The sequence below is a fragment of the Pan troglodytes genome, chromosome 15 (genome assembly GCF_028858775.2).
Source record: "Pan troglodytes isolate AG18354 chromosome 15, NHGRI_mPanTro3-v2.0_pri, whole genome shotgun sequence".
NCBI classification, from domain to species: domain Eukaryota; kingdom Metazoa; phylum Chordata; class Mammalia; order Primates; family Hominidae; genus Pan; species Pan troglodytes.
Window position 1 is genome coordinate 38534655 of NC_072413.2, and position 23191 is coordinate 38557845.

Sequence of the window (23191 nt, forward strand, 5' to 3'; positions counted from 1 at the left end):
AAAGTCTACCATGCTTCATTTTAATGATTTTTATTGTAGTTTAAATGTGTAAGCATTTCTATCTCAATCAGTTTTAGTTCTAGAATATCTAAGCAGTACTGAATATGCTGTAGCAATTTAATTTTTGCAGCAGATAATTTGGGGCATGCATCTGCTAACATTTGAATGGAATCTTCTTAAATAGAACTTTACGTGAAAATGTTCAAGGGTATCTACTGAATGTTTTAAAGTCTTCCACAAATATTATAAATATGTATGCAAAAACATGTTTGGTTTTGTGCTTTAAACACACTTTTTTGGTATGTGCTATAACAATTAACTGTCATTTATGAACACAAATTTATTAAATATTTGAAGACTTCCCTATTGCTGATTTTGCTGAAGTGTTATTATCCCTATTACATGTAAAATCTAAGTGACTTTGGTTTGAAATGCTAGTAATCTAAATCATCAGAGGTGTTTTGAAGTTTACTGGCTCTGCTACTTTGAAGACAGCATCTAGATGTTCAGCTAATATTCTGGCATTGACCACAAAGAAAAGACAGCTTATTTTCTTCTCATTTTAAAGGTTTTGCTTACATTAAAAAATAAATTTTATGTTAAAAAGGAAAATAAATCATTGTGATACCATAACTGAATCTGTAGCAAATTCTATTCATGCTGCTACTGTGAAAGCTGGAAACTGACCAGAATGAATTAGCGGTGCTGATTCTAAAGATTTCACAAGTAAATGGAAGCCAAAAATAGTGCTAGAATCAAACACAAACCAATAGAATTATAGTAGCATCCCAAAATGTTGATGTTTAATATTGTAACAAATGTCTTAAGCTTTATTCATGATTTGAAAATTTATCCATATAGATAGTATACATAATCCAATGCACACAATATATTTCTAAAAATGAAATAATCATAAATATGTGGAATAATTGTATTATAAGGAAATATTTTTCCTGCTGTTATATATTACCTTATCTACATTTCAGTTTCATTTTCCTATGAATTTAGTTTAGAGATATGGTAATTCAAATATAATTTTTAAAATGATCCTAGTTTAAAATTCAATTCACTTATGTCAGTGTATTACATACTATGAATGATGTTTCCAGTATAATTCAGAACCCAAAACAGCTAGGTTTCTTTAGCCTAAATTACTAATTTGTTCATAAAATGACATCAAATGCAATAACCTTAAAAAAATCCTAGTGAAAATTTAATTACCATTTTAAAATAACAATTATTAAATTAGTGAAATACTAAATCAACCAAAGGTGAAACCTCTAGCTATTTTTTACTTTGACAGAAAGTTTACAATTTTTGGATTGTCTCAGTTTTAATGCCACAGAATTTTCATAGAGAAGCACATGTGCCTTAATTTATGGCCTGAGTTGTATATATGCTTCAGAAAAGACTGTTCACATGGAAGAAAAAAAAAAAAACACCAAAGGGAAAAGGCACAATAAGTTTTATGTGTGGTGGTAAACTAGAATATTATGACTAAGTTGATGCATACATATTGCTTGTTTCCATCTAAGAACTCAGATGCATAAGCTTCTTTTCACCAAGACCAACCCTTCATCATTTTCAAGCTTGGCAATGAGAGTCTCCCTGAAGAAACAAGAAGAGTCTTGTTTGCCCAGCCCTAGAATTATGTTTGACTGGTGTTATTTCTCAAAGCCACATCTTAATTTGTTTCCTGGGCTTCACTGGAAATTCCTCGATGAATCCCAGCATTCATATTTGCAGTCTTGAAAGTGAATCTTTGCAGAATAAGAAGACTGTAGAGGACTTTCAAAAATAGTTTCAAAATAAAAATATATGAGAGATTAAAAATGATAAAGACATATCCACAAATTTGACTCCACACAATATGTAAGGACTTTGAGAAATAATAATTCCATGTTATATATGGGTTCATACTCATTCAAAGCTTACATTCAAATCATTTTAATTTAAGACAGTTTAGTAGCACTTTCATAAGGTACAGAGATATGGAAGATGGGTTATTGCTTTCTGAACTTATTGTTAATACCTTATATGAAGAAGTGGCATTTGAGTCCTGACTTCAAAGTTTCATGTAACTGGGGATAAAGGAAAGCATTTAGAGTCTGTGAGCAATAGCATAGAGAATGAAAATGTAAAAAAAAAACCAAAAAAACTGTTCTCCATAATAAAGAATAACTCACTTTCGTTTCAATGGAGGAGGCATGGTCACTAGAATTTGGAAATGAAACTTGGATATGGCCAGTTTATTGAGGCATGGCTTCAGATTTTAAAGCATTATTTTGAAAGCAATTCTGGCATGAGAGCAATAAAGAGGAAATTACAGTTGTCTATGCACCAGAAAAATACTTATTGGAAATGTAAATTTTAAAACTGGAATATTGTAACAGACAGGTTAGAGAATTAATAATATTTGGTACCTGGTTAAAAATAAAAATGAAACTGAGAAGAAAAAAAGAGTCAAAGATTGACTTCCAACTTGGATACCAGGGATTATCCTTGTACAAAAATGGGAGGAAAAACAGATTTACATAGGAAATTATTGTTTTTTTTGGATATCCTGACCTTCAGATATTGTTGTCTATCAAAGTCTTGCATTCATCATGATAATTTGCTGGTATTACAGATGTTAAATTGAGTCTCAAACACACTCAGGTCCAAAAATCTGTGGGTCACCAGCAGATTTTTAAACTCAATACCTTTGTCTACAATAACAGCTGTTTTTCTATAATGAACACTCTTCTTTTTCCTAACATAAGTGTGATAGGTAGGTAGTATCTTAGATAGCAGTAGTCCCCAACATTTTTGGCATCAGGGACTAGTTTTGTGGAAAACATTTTTCCACAGACTGGGAGTCAGGGGAATGGTTTTGGGATGAAATTGTTCCACCTCAGATAATCAGGCATTAGAATCTCATAAGGAGCGTGCAACCTAGATCCCTCACATGCACAGTTCACAATAGGGTTTGCATTCTTATGAGAATCTAATGACACTGCTTATCTGACAGGAGGTGGAGTTCAGGAGGTAATGCTAGCTCACCTTCCACTCACCTCCTGCTGTGTGGTATGGTTCCTAATAGGCCATGGATCGGTACCGGTCCTTGACCCAGGGGTTTGGGACCCCTGTTATATCGGACTAGAACATGTGCCAAGGAGCCAAACATGCAGGGTACACACTCTCACTTTGTCACTTCTCAACCATTTAACCTGGAACATCTTACTCAACCAGAGTGAATTTCAGTGTATTCAGTTAAAAGCTGGATATTAATACCAACTCATAAGCTTGTCCAAAGTGTTATATGTAACAATGTTTTAATAGGCAAAGTAGTATAAAATTAGGAGAAATTTGTATAAGACTGAAGATAATTGAATCCTACCCATAAGCCACAGATATCAAAGACTTTTGCTAAATTAACTACATAAATATAACTCACAACTCACCTTACTAACACTGTGAAAACAAAATAAGATGCTGTTACACCTATTTGGAGGCCACAGATATGAAGATAATGTGATATGATAGCATAGATTGGGAAGCCCAATATTGACCTATTTGCACTCTACTGAGCTTGATTGCCCTTTACTTCTATGACAGTTGAATTCCTGAGAAGCTATAGGTAATCACACTGCAGATATTTAGTGTGTGGGCCAAAGGTACATGTGAGAATAAAGACAGAAAGTTTAACCTCCTCCACCATGTGATTCTTTCTTGATACAGCAGGGCTGATGCATATTTTAGTAGCTTCAGGAAAGAGGTTTGAACATAGTCTCATTATATTTGTGTCACAGAAGCTGGCCCTGGTAAATGGGACTCACTAGAAACAGAGGAGACCCTAAAGAAAGGATACCTGCTGGGACTACCTGTCACCCACCTAGCTTCTTTTTTGTTTCAAAAAGCTGGGTTTCTTAACCGGAAGTTTGGCATCACTTCCAATATGGCAAACACAAATCTTTGACTTTAGGAACATGAAAGGAAGAAAACTCACCAGACTTAGTGTTTGTTTCTAGGGGTTACTTAATAATTTGTTTTGCCTTATTTTCCCAAGTATAAAAAAGATTACTGCTTAGAGGAGAATCATGATGATCTTTCTAGTCATAGATCACGTTATATAGTAGTAAAAAGCATATGCTTTGGTATCAGACAAACCTGAATATGTATCCTTGATCTGATGCTAGTTAAGAGGTGTTCAACTTTGGGTATGATATTTAAATTTACTAGGCCTCAGTTTACTTGTCTGTGAGAGAGGAATAACAAAAACATCATAATGATAATACTTTATGGGTTGCTCTGTAGAATAAATAGGATAATTCATGCAAGCAATTGGAACATAGACTGACACATAGTAAAGAATTATTGAATATCAATATTATAACTGATGGGACACTGAATTTTATTCCCAATTGGAAGAGCTATCAAAGGGCTTAAAAATTCAATACCATTCTCAATCTCTCTCTTCTTATTGTAATTCAGTCTTCTATTTATTTTGTGTGACAAACTACCTCATAACTTACTAACTTAAAACACATTAATAGTTATCATCTTTCACAGTTTTGTTGGTTGACTGCACTCAGCTAGGTGGTTCTCTTTTGGAGTGTCTCATATGGTGGCAGTCAGAAATTAGCTGGGGCTGAGTCTACCGCTTGACCAGGCTAAATGTCCAAGATGGCTCACTCAGATGGTTTACATTTGATGCTGGCTATTGGCTGGAAGTCAGATGCTCCATGTGGCCAACACATGGCCTCTTTGTGTAGCTAGGACTTCTCAGCAGGCAGCTGAGTTCCAAAGGAGAATGTCTGAAGAATATTTTAACAAAAAGAAGTAGGAGACAGCAGATAAATTGAGATTTGTTAGAACTGACACAGTATCTCTTTGGCCAAATTCTATTAGCCAAGGCAGTTATGAGTCTTGGCCACATTCAAAGGTGTGGAGAAATAGACTCTGCCTTTTTGGTAGGGTGGGAAGACCACATTGTAGAAAAGCATGTGGGATGGGAAATATTATTGTGGTTATTTTTGGAAAATGCAATAAGGTATAGCATACTCCCTTACCAGGGCAATTTACATCCCTCTCTTAAATAAAATATACTCACCTTCTCCCTTGACCTTGTGAAAGTCTCATCATTATGGCATCAAATCTACAAGGGCAGGATCTTAGCATTTAAACCAGGTCGATGTGCAGATTTGTTGAGTGCTGCTCTTCAAGTAGTTCCTCTTGATCTAAAGAACTATGTAAAACAAGATATGCTATTTAACCCTTATAGACTCAACACATAATGTTTTTTAAACACATAAGATATCTACAGTATACCCTCCTGTTCAAAAAGGAGCATGGAAGAGGAGGCTGATAGTCACTAATCCACAGCAATTCTGGAATCCAGCATGCACATGTCACCACTTACTTGATTGGAACCTCTTGCTTCCTAGCAGCAGTGCCCAAGCTATCTTGACTTTGTCCGTTGAGTTACTCTTTTTCCATATGAAATAGCCCATGTTGGCAGTGAAAACATGAGGGCCTAGAGACCTCTTTTTATAATGAACATCTCTGTCCTATTCAGCCTAAGTTGATATAATTCCTTTTAAAACTCTGTGGGTTTCTTATATACCAAAGTAGAAGTAATTCCATTAGGCAGAATACACATCTACATTTTTCTCAAACCAACCTCCTGTCTACTTGACCTGGCTATAATCCTGTGTGGGACAATATCCTTAAGGTTCTTAGAAACATTTTTTCTAGTTCAGTGTTAGGCACCACCTTAAATATTTGAAGTCTCTACAAATAATCTAAAATCCATATCCTTGATGGTAATTTTAACCTGGAGCCACATAGTACTGCCATCCACCAACATTTGATGAATCTGAGTTCATCTGTTATTTTGAGAACTTTTTGCTCTTTGGAATCACTGAGGATGAGAAACTTCTATTTCATATTTTCTCTAAATTCTGCTCAAAATCAGAATAGTCCCTTCTTTAACTTTTTATAAATTATCATATGAAGCTAAAACAAATCAAGTACCTGAAAATGTATTTCATTAGAACTTTCAATTTATTAAGTACATATTATTTTTTCAATGTTACTACAAACAACAATTTTACTAACCTTCCCACCAGTATATAACATTAGTCATCTTTTTCTTATTATCCTATAGCGATTTCCCCACTGTCATTTTCACCCCCTGAACAGTTTTCTTGTGGTCCTTCAAGGCTCTGCTTTTATATGGCTGCATAGTATTCCATGGTGTATACATACATTTTCTTTATTCAGTCCAACACTGATTGGCATCTGGGTTGATTCTGTGTCTTTGCTGTTGTGAATATTGCTGTGGTGAACATACAAGTGCCTGTATCTTTTTGATAAATCAATTTATACTCCTTTGAGTATATACCCAGTAATGGGATTACTAGGTTGAAGGGTAGTCCTGTTTTAAGTTCTCTGAGAAATCTCCAACCTGCTTTCCACAGTGGCCAAACTAATTTAAATTCCCACCAGCAGGGTATAAGAGTTCCCTTTTATCTGCAATCTTGCCAACATCTGCCATTTTCTGACTTTTTCATAATAACCATTCTGAATGGTGTGAGATAGTTTCTCATTATGGTTTTGAATTGCTATTCTGTAATAATTAGTTATGTTGAGCATTTTTTTCATATGCTTGTTGGCTGAATGTATATCTTTTTTTGAAAAGTGTCTGTTCGTGTCCTTTACCCACTTTTTATTGTTTATTTTTTGCTTATTGATTTGCATAAGTTCCTTATAGATTCTGGATATTAGACCTTTGTTGGATGCATAGTTTGCAAATACTTTTTCCCATTCTGTGCATTGTCTGTTTACTCTGTTAATGGTTTCTTTTGCTGTGCAGAAGATCTTTAGTTTAAGTAGGTCTACTTGTCCATTTTTATTTTTGTTGCAATTGCTTTTAGAGACTTCATCGTGAAATCTTTGCCAAGGCCTATGTCTAGAATGGTTTTCCCTAGGTTTTCTTCTAGGATTTTTATAGTTAGAGGTCTTAAATTTAAGTTTTTAGTCCTTCCTGAGTTTATTTTTGTATACAATAACATGAAGGGGTCTAGTTTTAATCTTCTGCACAGGGTCAGCCCATTATTCCAGCACCATTTATTGAATAGGGAGTCATTTCCCCATTGCATGTTTTTGTCAGTCTTGTTTAAAATCAGACAGTTGTAGGTGTGCTGCTTTATTTCTAGGATCTCCATTCCGTTTCACTGGTCTATGTTTCTGTTTTTGTACCAGTACTATGCTGTTTTGGCCACTGGAGCCCTGTAGCATAGTTTGAAGTCAGGTAGAATGATGCCTCCAGGTTTGTTCTTTTTACTTAGGATTGCATTGACTATTTAGGCTCTTTTTTTTAGTTCCATGTGAATTTTAACTCTTTTCCCATTTGCCCCAAGAATACTTGCTGCCAGTGCTGGCAGCTGAAACATTTACCCCCAGATAACTTTGCCACAAAATATCTCATTTTTAAAATTATTTTTGCATTACACTAGTATATAGACTTTGGAAACAAAAGACATCATTCTACTTACAGCATTCAGTTTTTAGTAGTGGTATTTTCATTTACAAAATATAGTAATTCTTGATCACTGAAAATGTCAAACCCTAGAAAATGTAGCATTCCTATGCTTGATGTTAACATCATTCTCAAACAGTTGTTGGCCGAAGAGTCACTTGATGCATCCAATTTTTCCAAAGTAGACGATTCTGATGATTCAGATTCTGCTGTTCTGTTTAGAAATAACTCTAAGAACAGTTTTCATATTTTATTTTTACCTTGAAAATTAGATTTGCTTCAGCCTCAAAGAGCTTGTTTATGTAAAATTAAATGAGCAATGGCAACGAGCTGCACTTTTTTTTCTAAATGAGAAAAGGGTTAAAAACTTTTTCCAAGTTCTGTAAAGAATGTCTTTGTCAGTTTGATAGAAATAGAATTGAATCTATAAATTGCTTTGGGCAATATGTCTATTTTAACAATATTGTTTCTTCCTATCCATGAGCATGGAATACTTTTCCATTTGTTTGTGTCATCTCTGATTTCTTTCAGCAGTGTTTTGTAATTCTCATTGTAGAAAATTTTCATCTTCCTGGTTGGGTGTATTCCTAGATATTTATTCTTTTTGTGGCGACTGTGAATGGAATTGAGTGCCTAATTTTGCTCTCAGCTTGGATGTTATTGGTGTATATAAATGCTACTGATTTAGGGGGCATTGATTTTGAATTCTGAAACTTTACTAAAGTTGTTTATCAGTTCTAGGAGCCTTTGGTTACAGACAATGGGGTTTTCTAGGTATAGAATCATATTGTCTGTGAAGAGAGTGAGTTTGACTTCCTCTCTTCCTATTAGAATGCCTTTTATTTCTTTCTCTTGCCTGATTGCTCTGGCTAGGACTTCCAGGACTTCTGCATAGGATTAGTGAGAGTGGGCATTCTTGTCTTGTTCTGGTTGTCAAGGGGAATGCTTCCAGTTATTGCCCATTCATTTGGCTGTGTTTAGGGTACATGTGCACAACGTGCAGGTTAATTACATATGTATACATGTGCCATGTTGGTGTGCTGCACCATTAACTCGTCATTTAATATTAGGTATATCTCCTAATGCTATCCTTCCCCCTTCCCCCACCCCACAACAGGCCCCAGTGTGTGATGTTCCCTTTCCTGTGTCCATGTGTTCTCATTGTTCAATTCCCACCTATGAGTGAGAACATGCGGTGTTCGGTTTTTTGTCCTTGCGATAGTTTGCTGAGAATGATGGTTTCCAGCTTCATCCATGTCCCTACAAAGGACATGAACTCATCCTTTTTTATGGCTGCATAGTATTCCATGGTGTATATGTGCCACATTTTCTTAATCCAGTCTATCACTCTTGGACATTTGGCTTGGGTCCAAGTCTTTGCTGTTGTAAATAGTGCCGAAATAAACATACGTGTGCATGTGTCTTTATAGCTGCATGATTTCTAATCCTTTGGGTATATACCCAGTAATGGGATTGCTGGGTCAAATGGTATTTCTAGTTCTAGATCCCTGAGGAATTGCCACACTGACGTCCACAATGGTTGAACTAGTTTACAGTCCCACCAACAGTGTAAAAGTGTTCCTATTTCTCCACATCCTCTCCAGCACCTGTTGTTTCCTGACTTTTTAATGATCGCCATTCTAACTGTTGTGAGATGGTATCTCATTGTGGTTTTGATTTGCATTTCTCTGATGGCCAGTGATGATGAGCATTTTTTCACGTGTCTTTTGGCTGCATAAATTTTTTCATGTGTCTTCTTTTGAGAAGTGTGTGTTCATGTCCTTCACCCACTTTTTGATGGGGTTGTTTGTTTTTTTCTTGTAAATTTGTTTGTGTTCTTTGTAAATTCTGGATATTAGCCCTTTGTCAAATGAGTAGATTGCAAAAATTTTCTCCCATTCTGTAGGTTGCCTGTTCACTCTGATTGTAGTTTCTTTTGCTGTGCAGAGGCTCTTTAGTTTAATTAGATCCCATTTGTCAATTTTGGCTTTTGTTGCCATTGCTTTCGGTGTTTTAGACGTGAAGTCCTTGCCCATGCCTATGTCCTGAATGGTATTGCCTAGGTTTTCTTCTAGGGTTTTTATGGTTTTAGGTCTAACATTTAAGTCTTTAATCCATCTTAATTTTTATATAAGGTGTAAGGAAGGGATCCAGTTTCAGCTTTCTACATGTGGCTGGCCAGTTTTCCCAGCACCATTTATTAAACAGGGAATCCTTTCCCCATTTCTTGTTTTTGTCAGGTTTGTCAAAGATCAGATGGTTGTAGATATGTGGCATTATTTCTGAGGGCTCTGTTCCGTTCCATTGGTCTATATCTCTGTTTTGGTACCAGTACCATGCTGTTTTGGTTACTGTAGGATTGTAGTGTAGTTTGAAGTCAGGTAGCTTGATGCCTCCAGCTTTGTTCTTTTGGCTTAGGATTGAGTTGGCAATGAGGGCTCTTTTTTGGTTCTATATGAACTTTAAAGTAGTTTTTTTCCAATTCTGTGAAGAAAGTCATTGGTAGCTTGATGGGGATGGCATTGAATCTATAAGTTATCATGGGCAGTATGGCCATTTTCACGATATTGATTCTTCCTACCCATGAGCTGTGGTTTTGTCATAGATGGCTCTTATTATTTTGAGGTATGTTCCTTTGACACCTAGTTTGTGCAGGGTTTTTAATATGAAGGAATGCTGAATTTTATCAAAACCCTTTTCTGTGTCTATTGAGATGATCACATGGCATTTATTTTTAGTTTTGTTTATGTGATGAATCACATTTATTAATTTCCATATGTTGAATTAACTTTGCATGTCAGTAATAAAGACTACTTGATCATGGTGGATTAGCTTTTTAATGTGTTACTAGATTAGATTTGCTAGTATTTTGTTGAGGATTTTTGCATATATCATTAGTGATCTTGGCCTAAACTTTTCTTTTTCTTTTTTTCTTTTCTTGTGTCTCTGCCAGGTTTTGACGTCAGAATAATGCTGGCCTTATGGAATGAGTTAGGAGTCCCTCCTCCTCAAGTTTTTGGAATAATTTTAGCATGATTGGTAGCAGTTCTTTATTGTGTGGTTGAATTCAGCTGTGAATCCATCTGGACCAGGGCTTTTTCTGGTTGGTAGGCTTTTAATTACTGATTTAGTTTTGGAACTTATTATTGGTCTGTTCATGAATTCAATTTCTTCCTGGTTCAGTCATCAGGGGTTTTAATGTTTCCAGAAATTTATCCATTTTTTTTCTATATTTTCTAGTTTGTATGCATAGAGGTGTATGTAATAGACTCTGAGGCTTTTTTGTATTCCTGTGAGGTCAGTGGCAATGTCCCCTTTGTCATTTCTGATTGTGTTTATTTGAATCTTCTCTCTTTATTAATTAGGTAGTAGCCTACCAATCTTATTTATTCTTTCAAAAAACAAACTTTGAGTTTTGTGGATCATTTGTATGAATTTTTCCATCTCAATTTTGTTCAGTTCAGCTCTGATTTTGGTTATTTCACTTCTAGTAGCTTTGGGGTTGATTTGCTCTTGTTTTTCTAGTTCCTTTACATGTGATGTTAGGTTGTTTGAGATCTAACTTCCTCATGTAGGGTTTTAGCCCAATAAACTTCCTCTTTTCAGTGCTTAAGCTGTGTGTCAGAGGTTCTCTTATATTCTACCTTTATTTTTCATTAATTTCAATGATTTTTTTTTGCCTTAATTTCCTTCTTTATCCAAAAGTCACTGAGGAGAAAGTTGTTTAATTTTCATGTAATTGTATGGTTTTGAGAGATATTCCTGGTATTGATTTGTTTTTATTGTGTTGTGGTCTGAAAATGTGGTTGATATGATTTGGATTTTTTTTTTTAGTTCATTAAGAATTGCCTTATGGTCAAATGTGTCATTTATTAGAGTATATGCAGTGTGCAGATGTGAAGAACGTATATTCTGTTGTTGTTGGGGGGAGTATTCTGTATATGTCAGGTTCATTTGGTCAAGTATCAAGTTTAGGTCCTGAATATTTTTGTTAGTTTTCTGCATCAGTGATCTTACGCTGGCAGTTGGGTGTTGAAGACCCCACTATTATTGAAACAGGAGAATTTTCCTTATCACCCTCGCAGGGTGTGTGACAGGAGTGTGGGCTCGCTTCTTCTGTGCCTCACTACTTAAACTTCTAGGCAGTGCAGTGGTTGTGGGGAGCATTTTTGGGCTCTGACCACACGATAGCATCTGGGGTGAGTGTTTACAGCTCCTGAAGCCTAAGTGGGCATGTGTTAGTATGCTCTTTCAGCTTTGCAGTCTGCAGGCTGCTTGCATTAATCAGCTCAATTAGACCCTCTGCCTTAATGCAAAGACAGAGAGCTTTCTGTATCCCGGCTTCTTGCCCTAGTGTACTCAAAAAATTGGATCATATGTGGGCTTGGAGGAAGAGTGCAAGGTTTTATTGAGTAGTTGAGGTAGCTCTCAGTGAGATGGATTGGGAATCAGAAGGGGGATGGAGTGGGAGGGTGGTCTTCCCCTAAAGTCGGGCCACCCGGCGGTCGGACTCTCCTCTGACTGCCCACGGCTAAATTCCCCTTGGTGTCCGCATTGTTCCACCATTGCAGGTCTCCTGGTGTCTGCTGGTGTGTTCTTCTGCTCCTCTCAACTTCCGGCCACTTGTGTGTGTGCCTGCTACAGTCCTGGGTTTTATGAACACAGGATGCAGGGTGTGATGGACCAAAGGTAACTTTTTGGATATGAAAAAAGAAATGCTTGTCTTCATTTAGGTCCGTGGGCACAGGCCTGAGGGTTGAGCCCTTGCCAGGGACCCCGCCCTTCTCTACTTAGCACTTCCTGCCCCGTTCTCATATCATTGTGTGGTTATCTAAATCTCTTTGTAGGTCTCCAACAATGTGTTTTATGAATCTGGGTACTCCAATGTCGGGTGCATATATATTTAGGATAATTAAGTCTTCTTGTTGAATTTAACCCCTATTCATTATGTAATGCCCTTCTTTATCCTTTTTGATCATTGTTGGTTTAAAGTCTGTTTTGTCTGAAATAAGAATGACAACCCTTGCTCTCTTTTGTTTTCCATTTTCTTAATAAATCTCCGTTACTTTACTTAGAGCCTATGAATATTTTTACATGTGAGTTGGGTCTCTTGAAGATAGCATTCAGCTGAGTTTTGCTTCTTTATCCAACTTACCACTCTGGGTCTTTTAAATAGGGCATTTTGCCCATTTACATTCAAGGTTAATATTGATATGTGAGGATTTGATCCTGTTATGTTGTGAGCTGGTTGTTGTGTAAACTTGGTTGTATATTTGCTTGATGTGTCTGTGGGCTATATACTTAAATGTGTTTTTGTGGTGGTTGGTAACGATCTTTCGTTTCCATATTTAGCACTCCCTTAAGGACCTCTAGTAAGGCAGGTCTAGAGTTAACAAATTTCCTTAGCATTTGCTTGTCTAAAAAAGAAATTTATTTCTTCTTTGCTTATGAAGCTTAGGTTGGTGAGATACGAAATTTTTGATTGGAATTTCTTTTCTTTAAGGATCCCGAATACAGGCTCTGATCTGTTCTGGGTTTTAGGGCTTTTGCTGAAAGACCTGCTGTTAGCTTGATGGGGTTCGCTTTGTACATGACCTTACCTTTCTCTCTAGTTGCCATTAAGATTTTTTCTTTTATGTTGACTTTGGAGAATCTGATGACTATGTGTCTTAGGAATATAGTATCTTTCAGGGATATTCTGAATTTCTTGAAATTGCATATTGACCTTTCTAGCCATGTTCAGGAATTTTTCATGGGGAATATCCTCAAATATGTTTTCCAAGTTGCTTGCTCTCTCTCTGTTTCAGGAATGCCAATAAGTCCTAAGTGTGGCCTCTTTACATAATCTCATATTTCTCAGAGGTTTTGTTTATTTTTAAAAATTCTCTATTTTTGTCTGCCTGCATTGATTCAAAGGAGCAGTATTCAAGCTCTGAGATACTTTCTTCAGCTTGGTCTACTCTGTTATTAATGCTTCCAGTTGCATTCTGAAATTCCTGTAGCAAATTTTTATATTTCCAGAAGTTCAGTTTGGTTCTTTTTAAAAATGGCTATGTCATCTTTCAACTCTTGGGCTGTTTTACTGTGTTCCTTGGATTGAGTTTGAACCTTCTCCTGTATCTCGATGAGCTTCCTTGCTGTCTAGATTCTGAATTCTATATCTATCATTTCAGCCATTTCAGTCTAGTTAAGAACCTTTGCTGGGTAGCTAGTATGATCGTTTTGAGGTAAGAAGACATTCTGGCTTTTAGAGTTGCCAGAGTTCTTGCACTGGGTCTTTCTCATCTCTGTGTGCTGATGATGTTCTTTTAATCTCTGAAGTTGCTGTCTTTTGGCTGTGGCTTTTTGCTTTCATATTTTTTGATGCCCTTGAGGATTTGACTGTGGTATAAAATGGGTTTAGTCAATTGGCTTTGTTTCTGGATGGTTTCAGGAGACCAAGGCTCCACTTAGTACTCCTGGGCTGTGTGCCTTAACCCTATGTAGGTGAGACCAGGCCTGTGGCTTTGTTCTCTTCCTCCTCCTGGTTAAGCACTTGCTGCACTGGAGAGTCTGAGGCATTCCCAGTATTCTGGCAACCACACTTTGATGGTGGCTGCCCTTAAAAGGGCTCTGGTGGGGTAGTGGTGGGCCTGCACACATGTGTACTCCAGTGGGGCAGTGGAGAAAGGCTGTAGGTGGGTGTCCACTTGTGGGGTCCATCTGCAAAAGTGCACTGACAGGTAGGCAGGGTCTGCTAGTGAAAGAGCTATGGTAGTGTCTGCTGGCAAGCTGAGGCTAAACTGTAAGTGGGTGTGGCCAAGCAGGGACCCTGAGAAAAGCTGGCAGACAGAGTGGTGCTCAGATCAGACTGTTCCTGTCCCATGGGCAAGACAGCCTTGCTCTGTCCATGTCCACTAGCTAACTAATGTGAAAGCTGCCTGGAGGAGTATACCAATCCTTGGGAGGTGGATGTCCATGGCCATGCTCCAGTGCAGCTGTTCCTACACAAAACTTTCTGGGCTTCATGCAGGCTAGATTTTGGTCTCTGCTAAGTCTCTGAGTAGTTTTCCTTGCCAACTCAAATGTCCATGGGGGGTCACAGGGTCTCCTCCAGCTAAGATCCCAGAGGTCCATGGTGAAAGTGGGCCACCCTATGCCTATTTCACTCACCCTTTCCCTAGGAGACACTTGGAGCCAGAAAAAGTCCTGATGCTCAGCAACCTTTTGCAGGTTTCTTAGCTTCCTCCCCTTTTAGCCTGGTGTCTGTTGCCTTCCTCTGTCCACTGTAAATGTTTTCTTTCTGAAGAACTATTTGGAGTTTGCTTGTTTACTTGTTTGTCTGTTCTCTCTTCATGGGAGAAGGTCTTCCAGGCTGCATCTAGTCAGCCATCTTAGCTATCTCCAAGAACTTTATTCTTTGCTCTTTTTCTTCTTCTTATCCTCCTCCTCTCTGTGTACCTTTGCTGCCTCCTCCTTTCCCATCTTGTTCTCACATAACAGCTTTGCCAAAAGCTTCAATTTAGGAATGTCTGGGTAGGAGGTTCTAGACATCAGGGATAAATACTATTTTCTACTCTGCCTCTCCAGATATATTTTCTTATGTGCAGCATATCTCAACATAATTTTAAATTTTGATATTTGCATGATGTAGGAGAAATAGGTCATTTCTTTGCTTTGTCTTTGAGTACTATTCTATAGCAAATGAGGCAAAAGAGTGTTCCATATGTTCCCTGTCAGATTGTTCACATCATTAGTGTATTGCATAATGGTTTGGGACCAAAAGTCAAGTTATAATTAACATGCTATTTTGATTCCTTTACTTCTTTCTGTATTTCCTCTGTTTGAGTCCTCTTGGGATATAGTGTGACAGTCAAGTCAGGACTCAGGTTAATGTGGATTTCTGGTGAAAGGCCATGTAAGATCTTATGAATACCATATGAATATAATTCACATAACTTATAAAAAATTAGCATGAGACACAAAGGGAACAATTTCTGTATTAGACAAAATCACGGCCATTTGAAACAATGTTCCTGTAAGAAACATGAAAACTTAAAAATTTCAACTTATATCTTTAATAAAATTGGAAAGGATATTTAATGGGATTGAATAGGTTAAAAGCAGTCATAAAAATGTATACAAATTATTGTAAAAGGAAAACATGATTGACTATTTTTTGTTTAAAAAGCACAATGGAAGGAGTAAATATAAGATAGGATATTAAAAAGACAAATTTTTTGAAATAGGGGACATGGTTAAGAAATCAATGACTCATAAAAGCAAAACATATAAGACAGTGGATCCTAGATATATATTTAATATTATTACATATTAAGTGAGCATCTATTATAATTTTATGTAAAACAGTATCTTAATTATTTGGGACATAACACTAAGCATAGTAGACACTGTTCTTTTTTTGCAAGAGATGAGAGTCAAGCAAATGAGACAGAAAATTAAGTAATTACAGCAAAGCATGATAAATTGTCTGATCAAGGAAGTACAGATTGCTAAGAGAGTGAATAATGATTATTTGAAAGTACTCTTAATAAGGTCAGAAAGTCTTATCAGAGGAAGTGATATTTAAAATGAGATCTGAAATATGAATAATAGGTAAAAATAATAGTAATGTGCAAAGAGTTCAAATCAGAGGAAATACCATATATAACACCCAATTAAAACCATATAGACAAATAACACACGATATTCAAAGAAATCGGAGAACTATGTTGATGACAATTGGTTCATTTCTTTCATCTCTGTGATTCATTGAGTTAAGCTAGGTTAAGGCAGATACTTGCAAACTCTGGGTGAAGCCTCAAGCTAAGAACCAGCCTATAGCATGGCCCAGCATGCCTTGAGACTTACATTTTTTAGTATGACTGTGCAAGAGTTGAATACGTTCAGCAGAGTGTTCTTAGATTTCATAGGACTTGCCCATGGCAATTTTTATAGTTTATTGCCACTCCTTACTTTTGACTATCAGTCTCATATTCCTGGGTCTATGGACACCCTCTATTTATTTGATTAAAATCAAAACAATTGCTTCCCAAAATATGCTTTAAATTTTCTGTTAGATATATTTACATCAAATCTGTAATTTTTGTTCTTGAACACTATATTTTCCATTTTTTCTCTGCCAAATATAATAATAGTAATAATATTTATTGAATATATCAGACACCATTTCTGCCATCTTATATTTAATAAATTAGTCTTCATAATAACCCTGTAAGTAGGTGCTGTTTTTAAGTTATTAACACTTTACAAATAAGAAAAGTAATACAGGGAGCTTGAGGAACTTGCCTAAAGTCACCATTGCTAGAATATGGTGGGGCTAGTTTCAAGTATTTTAGTCTGACTGCAGAGCCACATTCTTAATCATTGTATTAAAATACCTACCTTATTATAGATCACTGTTTTTTACAGTAGTCTCATATTTGTTGCTTTAAGAAATGCAGTGGAAGAAGAAAAATAAGATAAATGGAAATTAGTGATAAAAGAAAAAAGCAGAAAAAAAATTCCCTGAGCTTAAGAGAGAAGTGCAACATCAGCTTGAAGTTTCTCAACAAATGTCACACAAAACTTATTATACTATGTGGCTCATAAGAATATTAATGTGTGTATAAGTGTGTGTGTGTGTGTGTGTGTATGTGTCCTTTAAGAATCTAGACCAAAACATACAAATTTTATTTTGAAAAGTAGATTGACAATAGACTTTTCTATAACTTTTAAATTTGATAAATAAATGTAGTGAGGCAATGACTGGCGATCTTAATGTCATTATAAGGATTGAGAATTTTAGAAACAGTAAAGGCTTTAATCTTTAGTGAGATACATATGTCATCCAAGAGTTTAGACGAGGTACCGCCAAGATACTCTTCATCAAAATGTTTCAGGAAAAGGAGCTTAAAAAGTGGGAGCTAACTAGTGGAAGTTCAGTGCCTTTGTGGTGGTAGAAGTATGGTGAATGAGAGTAATTGAAAGGCAAAAATATTCAACAAATATTATTAGAGCACCAGGCAGGATCTTGGGACTCATCAGTGATAAAAGCATAAAATATTGTTTCATGTAGAGTTCTCGTTTTGGGGGGAACATAGATAATGATAAGCATTGAAAATAAGAACCATATGTAGTGTGTTGAGTGATGATAAATGCTATGGAAAGAATCAAACAAGGAAAGAAGAATTCAGTGCTAGGCATGGAGGAGGACAGATCTCAATTGCAACTTGTATGTTCAGGTCAGATCTCATTAAGAAAGACGTATTTGAGCAAATACTTGAAGGGGTGAGGGAATTCACCATGTGGAACAAAGAGGGGGTATAGCCATCGCAAAGATCCTTATGAGGGATTGTGGCTGGTGGGTATGAGAAAGGGATGGACTATGTGGTCAGAGTAAAGTGAGAGAGAAGTCTAGGGTAATAGTAGTGGGGTGGAGTGGGGGCACAAATCACAAAAGGTCTTTAAGGCTTCATAAAGGTTGGCATTTTGTTTCAAAAGAATTGGGGAGCTATGCCACGGTTTAAGAGGACACAGAATATAATATGAAATACCTTTTAGAACTATTAATGCTTTCATGAAGAAAATACACACTATAGTGGGGCAAATGTTGAGCTGTGATATCCAGAAACCAACAGTAGTAGGAAGTCAAGGAAACTCCTAGTCCCGAGGAAAAGATATTATAGGAGTCTTGGGAGTTGGATCCATGAAAGAGGGGCAGTCCCAATGAGGCTGTGGTCATAGAGGGACTCAGAACAAGGAGGCATGGGAAAAAATGTACTTAAACATTTTTCTCCTCCTTTCCACTGATCTCCTCCCAGGACCTCAGTAGCCAATACATCAAGAGGCCATCTTCAGGGGAGTTCTTACTTGGCCTTTTTTCTGTTGATTCTAACCTCTGAGTTATCCTAAGATTGATTTTCTTTATTGCCTTTCTCATTATGCAAGGATTTTTTTCCTATGAAAATGCAAATTAACAAATAAAAACCACAGAGAAAATAAGAAAGTTGTATATTCTAATAATTAACCCAAAGCTGTCATCCCAGAAAGTTTTGAAGGTAATAAGGTAATAATGCTCATTATCTTTAGACACAGAGTGGAAAAAACAAGGTTTGAAAATGAATCTGATGTGGGGGAACAGACTGACAATAACCAGCCATATCTACCAAATAGCTATACATGTACTTTATAAATTACAATGAGAAATCTGAAACAATTACTACAAGTATCATGACTGTACTTCAACTTAGTGAGAGACTGGAACATCATTGAGTAACACTGCCTTCATAAAAAATAATTCCTAAAATATAGAACATGAAAATATTCATTAAAAATAATATTTACATGCTGATACTGCAATTTGATTAAAAGCTATCCATGACTACTTTGTTTATTAAAAGAATAGAAACTAGAAGTTGCTTTTCTATAAATGTTTAATTACATTTACAACTGTTCTGTTGTAAATAATTGTTGTAAATAACAATTAGATCTAGTTTGGTTAATAATGTTGCTAACATTTTCTATATCGTTACTTAATTTGTTTCCCAAATCGTCTATGAATTATCAAGAGAGACAAATTAAGATATTCAAACATCACTTTGGATTTCCCATTTTGCTTAATTTTATTCCATATGTTCCAAAGCTCAGTACATAGGCACATACACATTTAAGACTGTTATGTCTTCCTGATAAATTGACCCTTTTTTCAGTTGTGGAAAGTCTCACTTTAAATTTGGTAATATCCCTTTTCTGGAAGTCTATATTAGTTAATATTAATAAAGCCATGGCAGGTTTTGATGCTTCCTCCTTGTATGTATTTTTTTAATCTTTTTACTTTCAAGCAATAGACATCTTTAATGTCCATCTCTTACAGACAGTGTATAGTTAGATCTTGCTAAGAATCAAGGTCTTTGAGTTGAAGATTTTAGTAGGTTCTCAGTCATGTTTGCATTCATGTATATTGTGTTACTACAATAATTACTTTCTATTTGTCACATCCTTTTTGTTGTTGTTATTAATTTTCCTGTGTGTTTTTTCTTTCTTAATTTGTTTGAACTGATTATTTTATTTTAATTCCTTTACAGGCTTTTAAACTACATGTATTTGCATTCATTTTTGAGTAGTTGATCTAGGCAGAATTAGAATATGCATCATTAATTTATCACTATCTTCTTAGAGTCCTCGAGCATATCTTTAATTGGAAATTTGAAGGCTTTTTGTTATAATTCCAATATTATGGTTATCCTAAGATTTGTTTATGTTGATACTACATTTTATTAAAATGCAAAGTTTCCTCTCTCTCATCTTGAAGAAAATGCTATTTAACAAAAAAATTAAATAAGAAGCTGAAAATAAAATAAAATAAATCACATACATTTAAAAAAAATTGTCCTAACTTGCCAGTCCAGATAGCTTTAAAGGCAATTCTCATCATTATTTTAAAAAATCGCTAAAATAATCTAGGCTTTTCAAAGTATAGGGAATTGTGGAAACTATAATTCTAGCAGGCCATATATTTATGATCCAAAACAATGAAGTCACCAGATAAAGCTTTTAGTATTCTTAAATTAGAAAAATTAGCCTTATTTCCATATCATAACAAATAATAATTAGCAGTTACCATCACAATTCATGGTAAAACCTGACAGTCGAGTTATTCTAGAATAACCCGAGGTGCTTGATATCATCATTTTTACTTACTAATGTTGATATCATCCTATCTAATGCAAAATAAAATAAAAATTTTTTAAATTAAAATGATATTTGAAAAGTTACAATAAAATCCTCCTTATTTGTATAAAGCTCTAATAATATGATTATCTTCTGGATAAATCCAGCAAATGAACTGTAATGTTATTATCCCAGGTTAACGTTCAGTAAGATTATTACTTAGAAATAGACATATTTCATTGAAGAGCTAACTAACCAAAACATTTTTTTTGTTTGTTTCAAGAAATGGGTGTCTCACTGTATCTCAAACTCTTGGGCTCAAGTGATCCTCCCACCTCAGTCTCTCAAAGTGCAGACATGAGCCACTATGCCCAGTCCCAAATTGTGTCAGCTTATGCAAATTCCAAATAAAGTTCTAGTGGAAACTATGGTTTTCTATTGTACTCTTGGGAACATGATTCTATTTATTACTATCTGCCCTTTCACATCACACTCGGCAGTTTATAAATATATAGAAGATACTGCTATCATTTTAATTTAGAAGGTTTTAAAATCTCATCCTGAATATTGTCATTTTTATGACATATATTTTTCTATGTCATAAAAATATATTTGAGATACAACATATGTTAAAAGAAACAAAAAAGTCGTAGAAGAATGCACCTGTCACCATTTACTAAACCTTCCATTTAAAATAGCTTTTTGTGATATAAAACTAAAAATAGAAATCATAGAGGAAAGTAATCATTGAAAACAAAACAATGAAGTATTTTTAAAAAGTAAAATAGAGAAACCACCATTGTTAGAGAAAAGTTTGGAGTCATCTTCATGAAGGTGCTAGAGTAATCTGTGAGAATTTATAAAGCTGGGATAAAGGGGAAAATGTTCATTGAATCAATTTTTTAAATTATAGAGTGGGAGAGCAGAAAAAACAAAAACACCTGGCTATGGAGACAAAAAGAGGCAGTTCAAGAAAAGACAAGGGAAACAGCATCACAGAACACAAGAGATTAGAATTTTAGTAGAAAAATGTGTTCAAATGATTTGAAAGCTAAGAGAATTTCAAAATTCTGGAAGTTTCCAGAATTAGTGATTGAAAAGTCATTGATAACATGTGATTATATGATATGTCTGAAGATGTTTACATACAGTAAGTAAAATTAATTATGAATTACATAAATCAACCCAATTAAACATATTATTAAATGTTATTTTTAATTCAACGATGTTTTCACTGGCTCTTGATAAGACAAATTAAATGACAAGTAAAACCATGTATTACATATGTCATTTTAGAAACGGAAAAAGCAAGATCAACACCAAGATGTAAATTTTCATTACATTGTTAACTTACAGTAATAACTATCTTTACTTTCTTTTATAAAATGAAGTTCTATATGCTTTCTCATTCTCCAAGAATCATTTAAAGAAATATAGAATGGTTGCAAAAACGTATTAAACATTTTGAAGAACTCTGTAAGTACAAAGTACACTCTGTGTTTATAATTGTTGTCATGTAGGAGTGAAATAGATACTTCCCAATTCTCTTAAATCTGTCAGTGGGAGATTTTTCTAGTTCTCATACTAAAATGCTATATAAAACTTAAAGCATTATGTAAATTTAAAATAAATTAAATGAAACTGGTAAATTCAGAGTTTGAAAAAATAACCACAGAAGAAAACAAAATTGGCCATTGTACTATCCTCCATTTTCATACTATGGCTCATAAATTTTCTGGCTGTATAAAAGACATGATAAATAATATGTCAATTGCACTTTTTTCTCTAAATTACTTAACAATAACTGTCTTGGAAACAGCTAAGGTCATTGACTGGGTTGGAGGTATAGATAGCTAGTTAAAATTGGACAAGAACTAGTTGATATTTCTGTTATCAAAGAAATAAAAGAGTCATTTATTTACTGTACTTATCTATGCTAATTAGTCTTTAGGACAATGTAGGTTACTGCAGTGGAAAAATTATGTTAGTTTCGCTAAGCTTCAAGGTCCTATCAGTAATATGAGAATTTCTAAGTTACAGTCTTATAATACTGTATTCATGTAACTAGTGACTAACACAATTCTTGGCAAAGAATTGATATTCAATAGATGAGAGCTTCTGACATTATTTTTATTATTATATTTTATTGATCATAAATTAAAAATTGCTACTAGGTTATAACATTTAGTTTAATAAAAGCATCTATGTCCAAAAACTTACAAACGTTGCTGCTAAGGTACAGACTGATGACGTTTTTACTCCCTGGAAATCAGCTTCTCCATTCTTTCAGAATAAAGTACATTTGCAAATTGTACCAGCTTATGCAAATTCCAGATAAAGTTCTAATTTAAAATATGGTTTTCTTTTGTACTCCTTGGGAATGTGATTCTATTCATTACTATCTACCCTTTCACATCACACTCAGAGATATATAAATATATTGTAGGATACTGCCATTATTTTAATTTAGAAGATTTTAAAATCTTGTCCTGAATATTGTCATTTTGAAATATGATTGTGTTTAAAGCTATGATTCCTTTTTACTGGATGAGCCTGCTGTCTTGCAGGGCCAATCAACATACATTACATTTTTAGAAAATATTTAAATAGCCAACAATATGTTTCATCCTTCCAAATTGAAATGAAGTTGTATCAGTCTTATATTTATTTTAGAAAAAATAAAAATAAGATTTGTTGTTAGATTTATGGTTTTTATATGACACATAAATGTAACCAATAGATTCATTAAAAATCATTTTTAAAATAGTAAATTAATGGAAAAAGAAACTCAGTTTGTTTAATTTTGGCCAAAGAATTTATTTAATTACTTGTTTGTTCGAGTAATTTTTCACATATGACCTAATCACAATCATTGTTTCATGCATTAATTTGCATTTTTCTCATATAGGAATGTATACGTGTATATATTTTATATTTTTCATTTTTTCTATAATACGTTCTTCATACTCTAGATTATTTTCCATAAATTTTAGCCCAGGCAGTTGTTTCTAAAGCAAG

At 34.9% G+C, this 23191-nt stretch overlaps 1 protein-coding gene across 2 annotated transcripts in view; it reads right to left on the reverse strand.

The window, feature by feature from the left end:
* Positions 1 to 564: 564 nt before the first annotated feature.
* Positions 565 to 23191, reverse strand: part of LOC129136978 (uncharacterized) — a 249194-nt gene continuing 226567 nt past the window's right edge. Inside the window, exons 6-7 of one of the 2 annotated variants that reach the window (XR_010150917.1) lie at positions 5093 to 5227; positions 565 to 1788 (exon numbers count right to left, since the gene is read on the reverse strand). Coding sequence is in view for 1 of the 2 variants with exons in the window: in XM_054666006.2 (XP_054521981.2) it covers positions 5161 to 5227 (67 nt within the window). In the remaining variant the exon portion in view is untranslated. Of the gene's footprint in view, positions 1789 to 5078; positions 5228 to 23191 lie in introns of those variants that run through there. The other variant, XM_054666006.2, reaches the window with a different exon arrangement.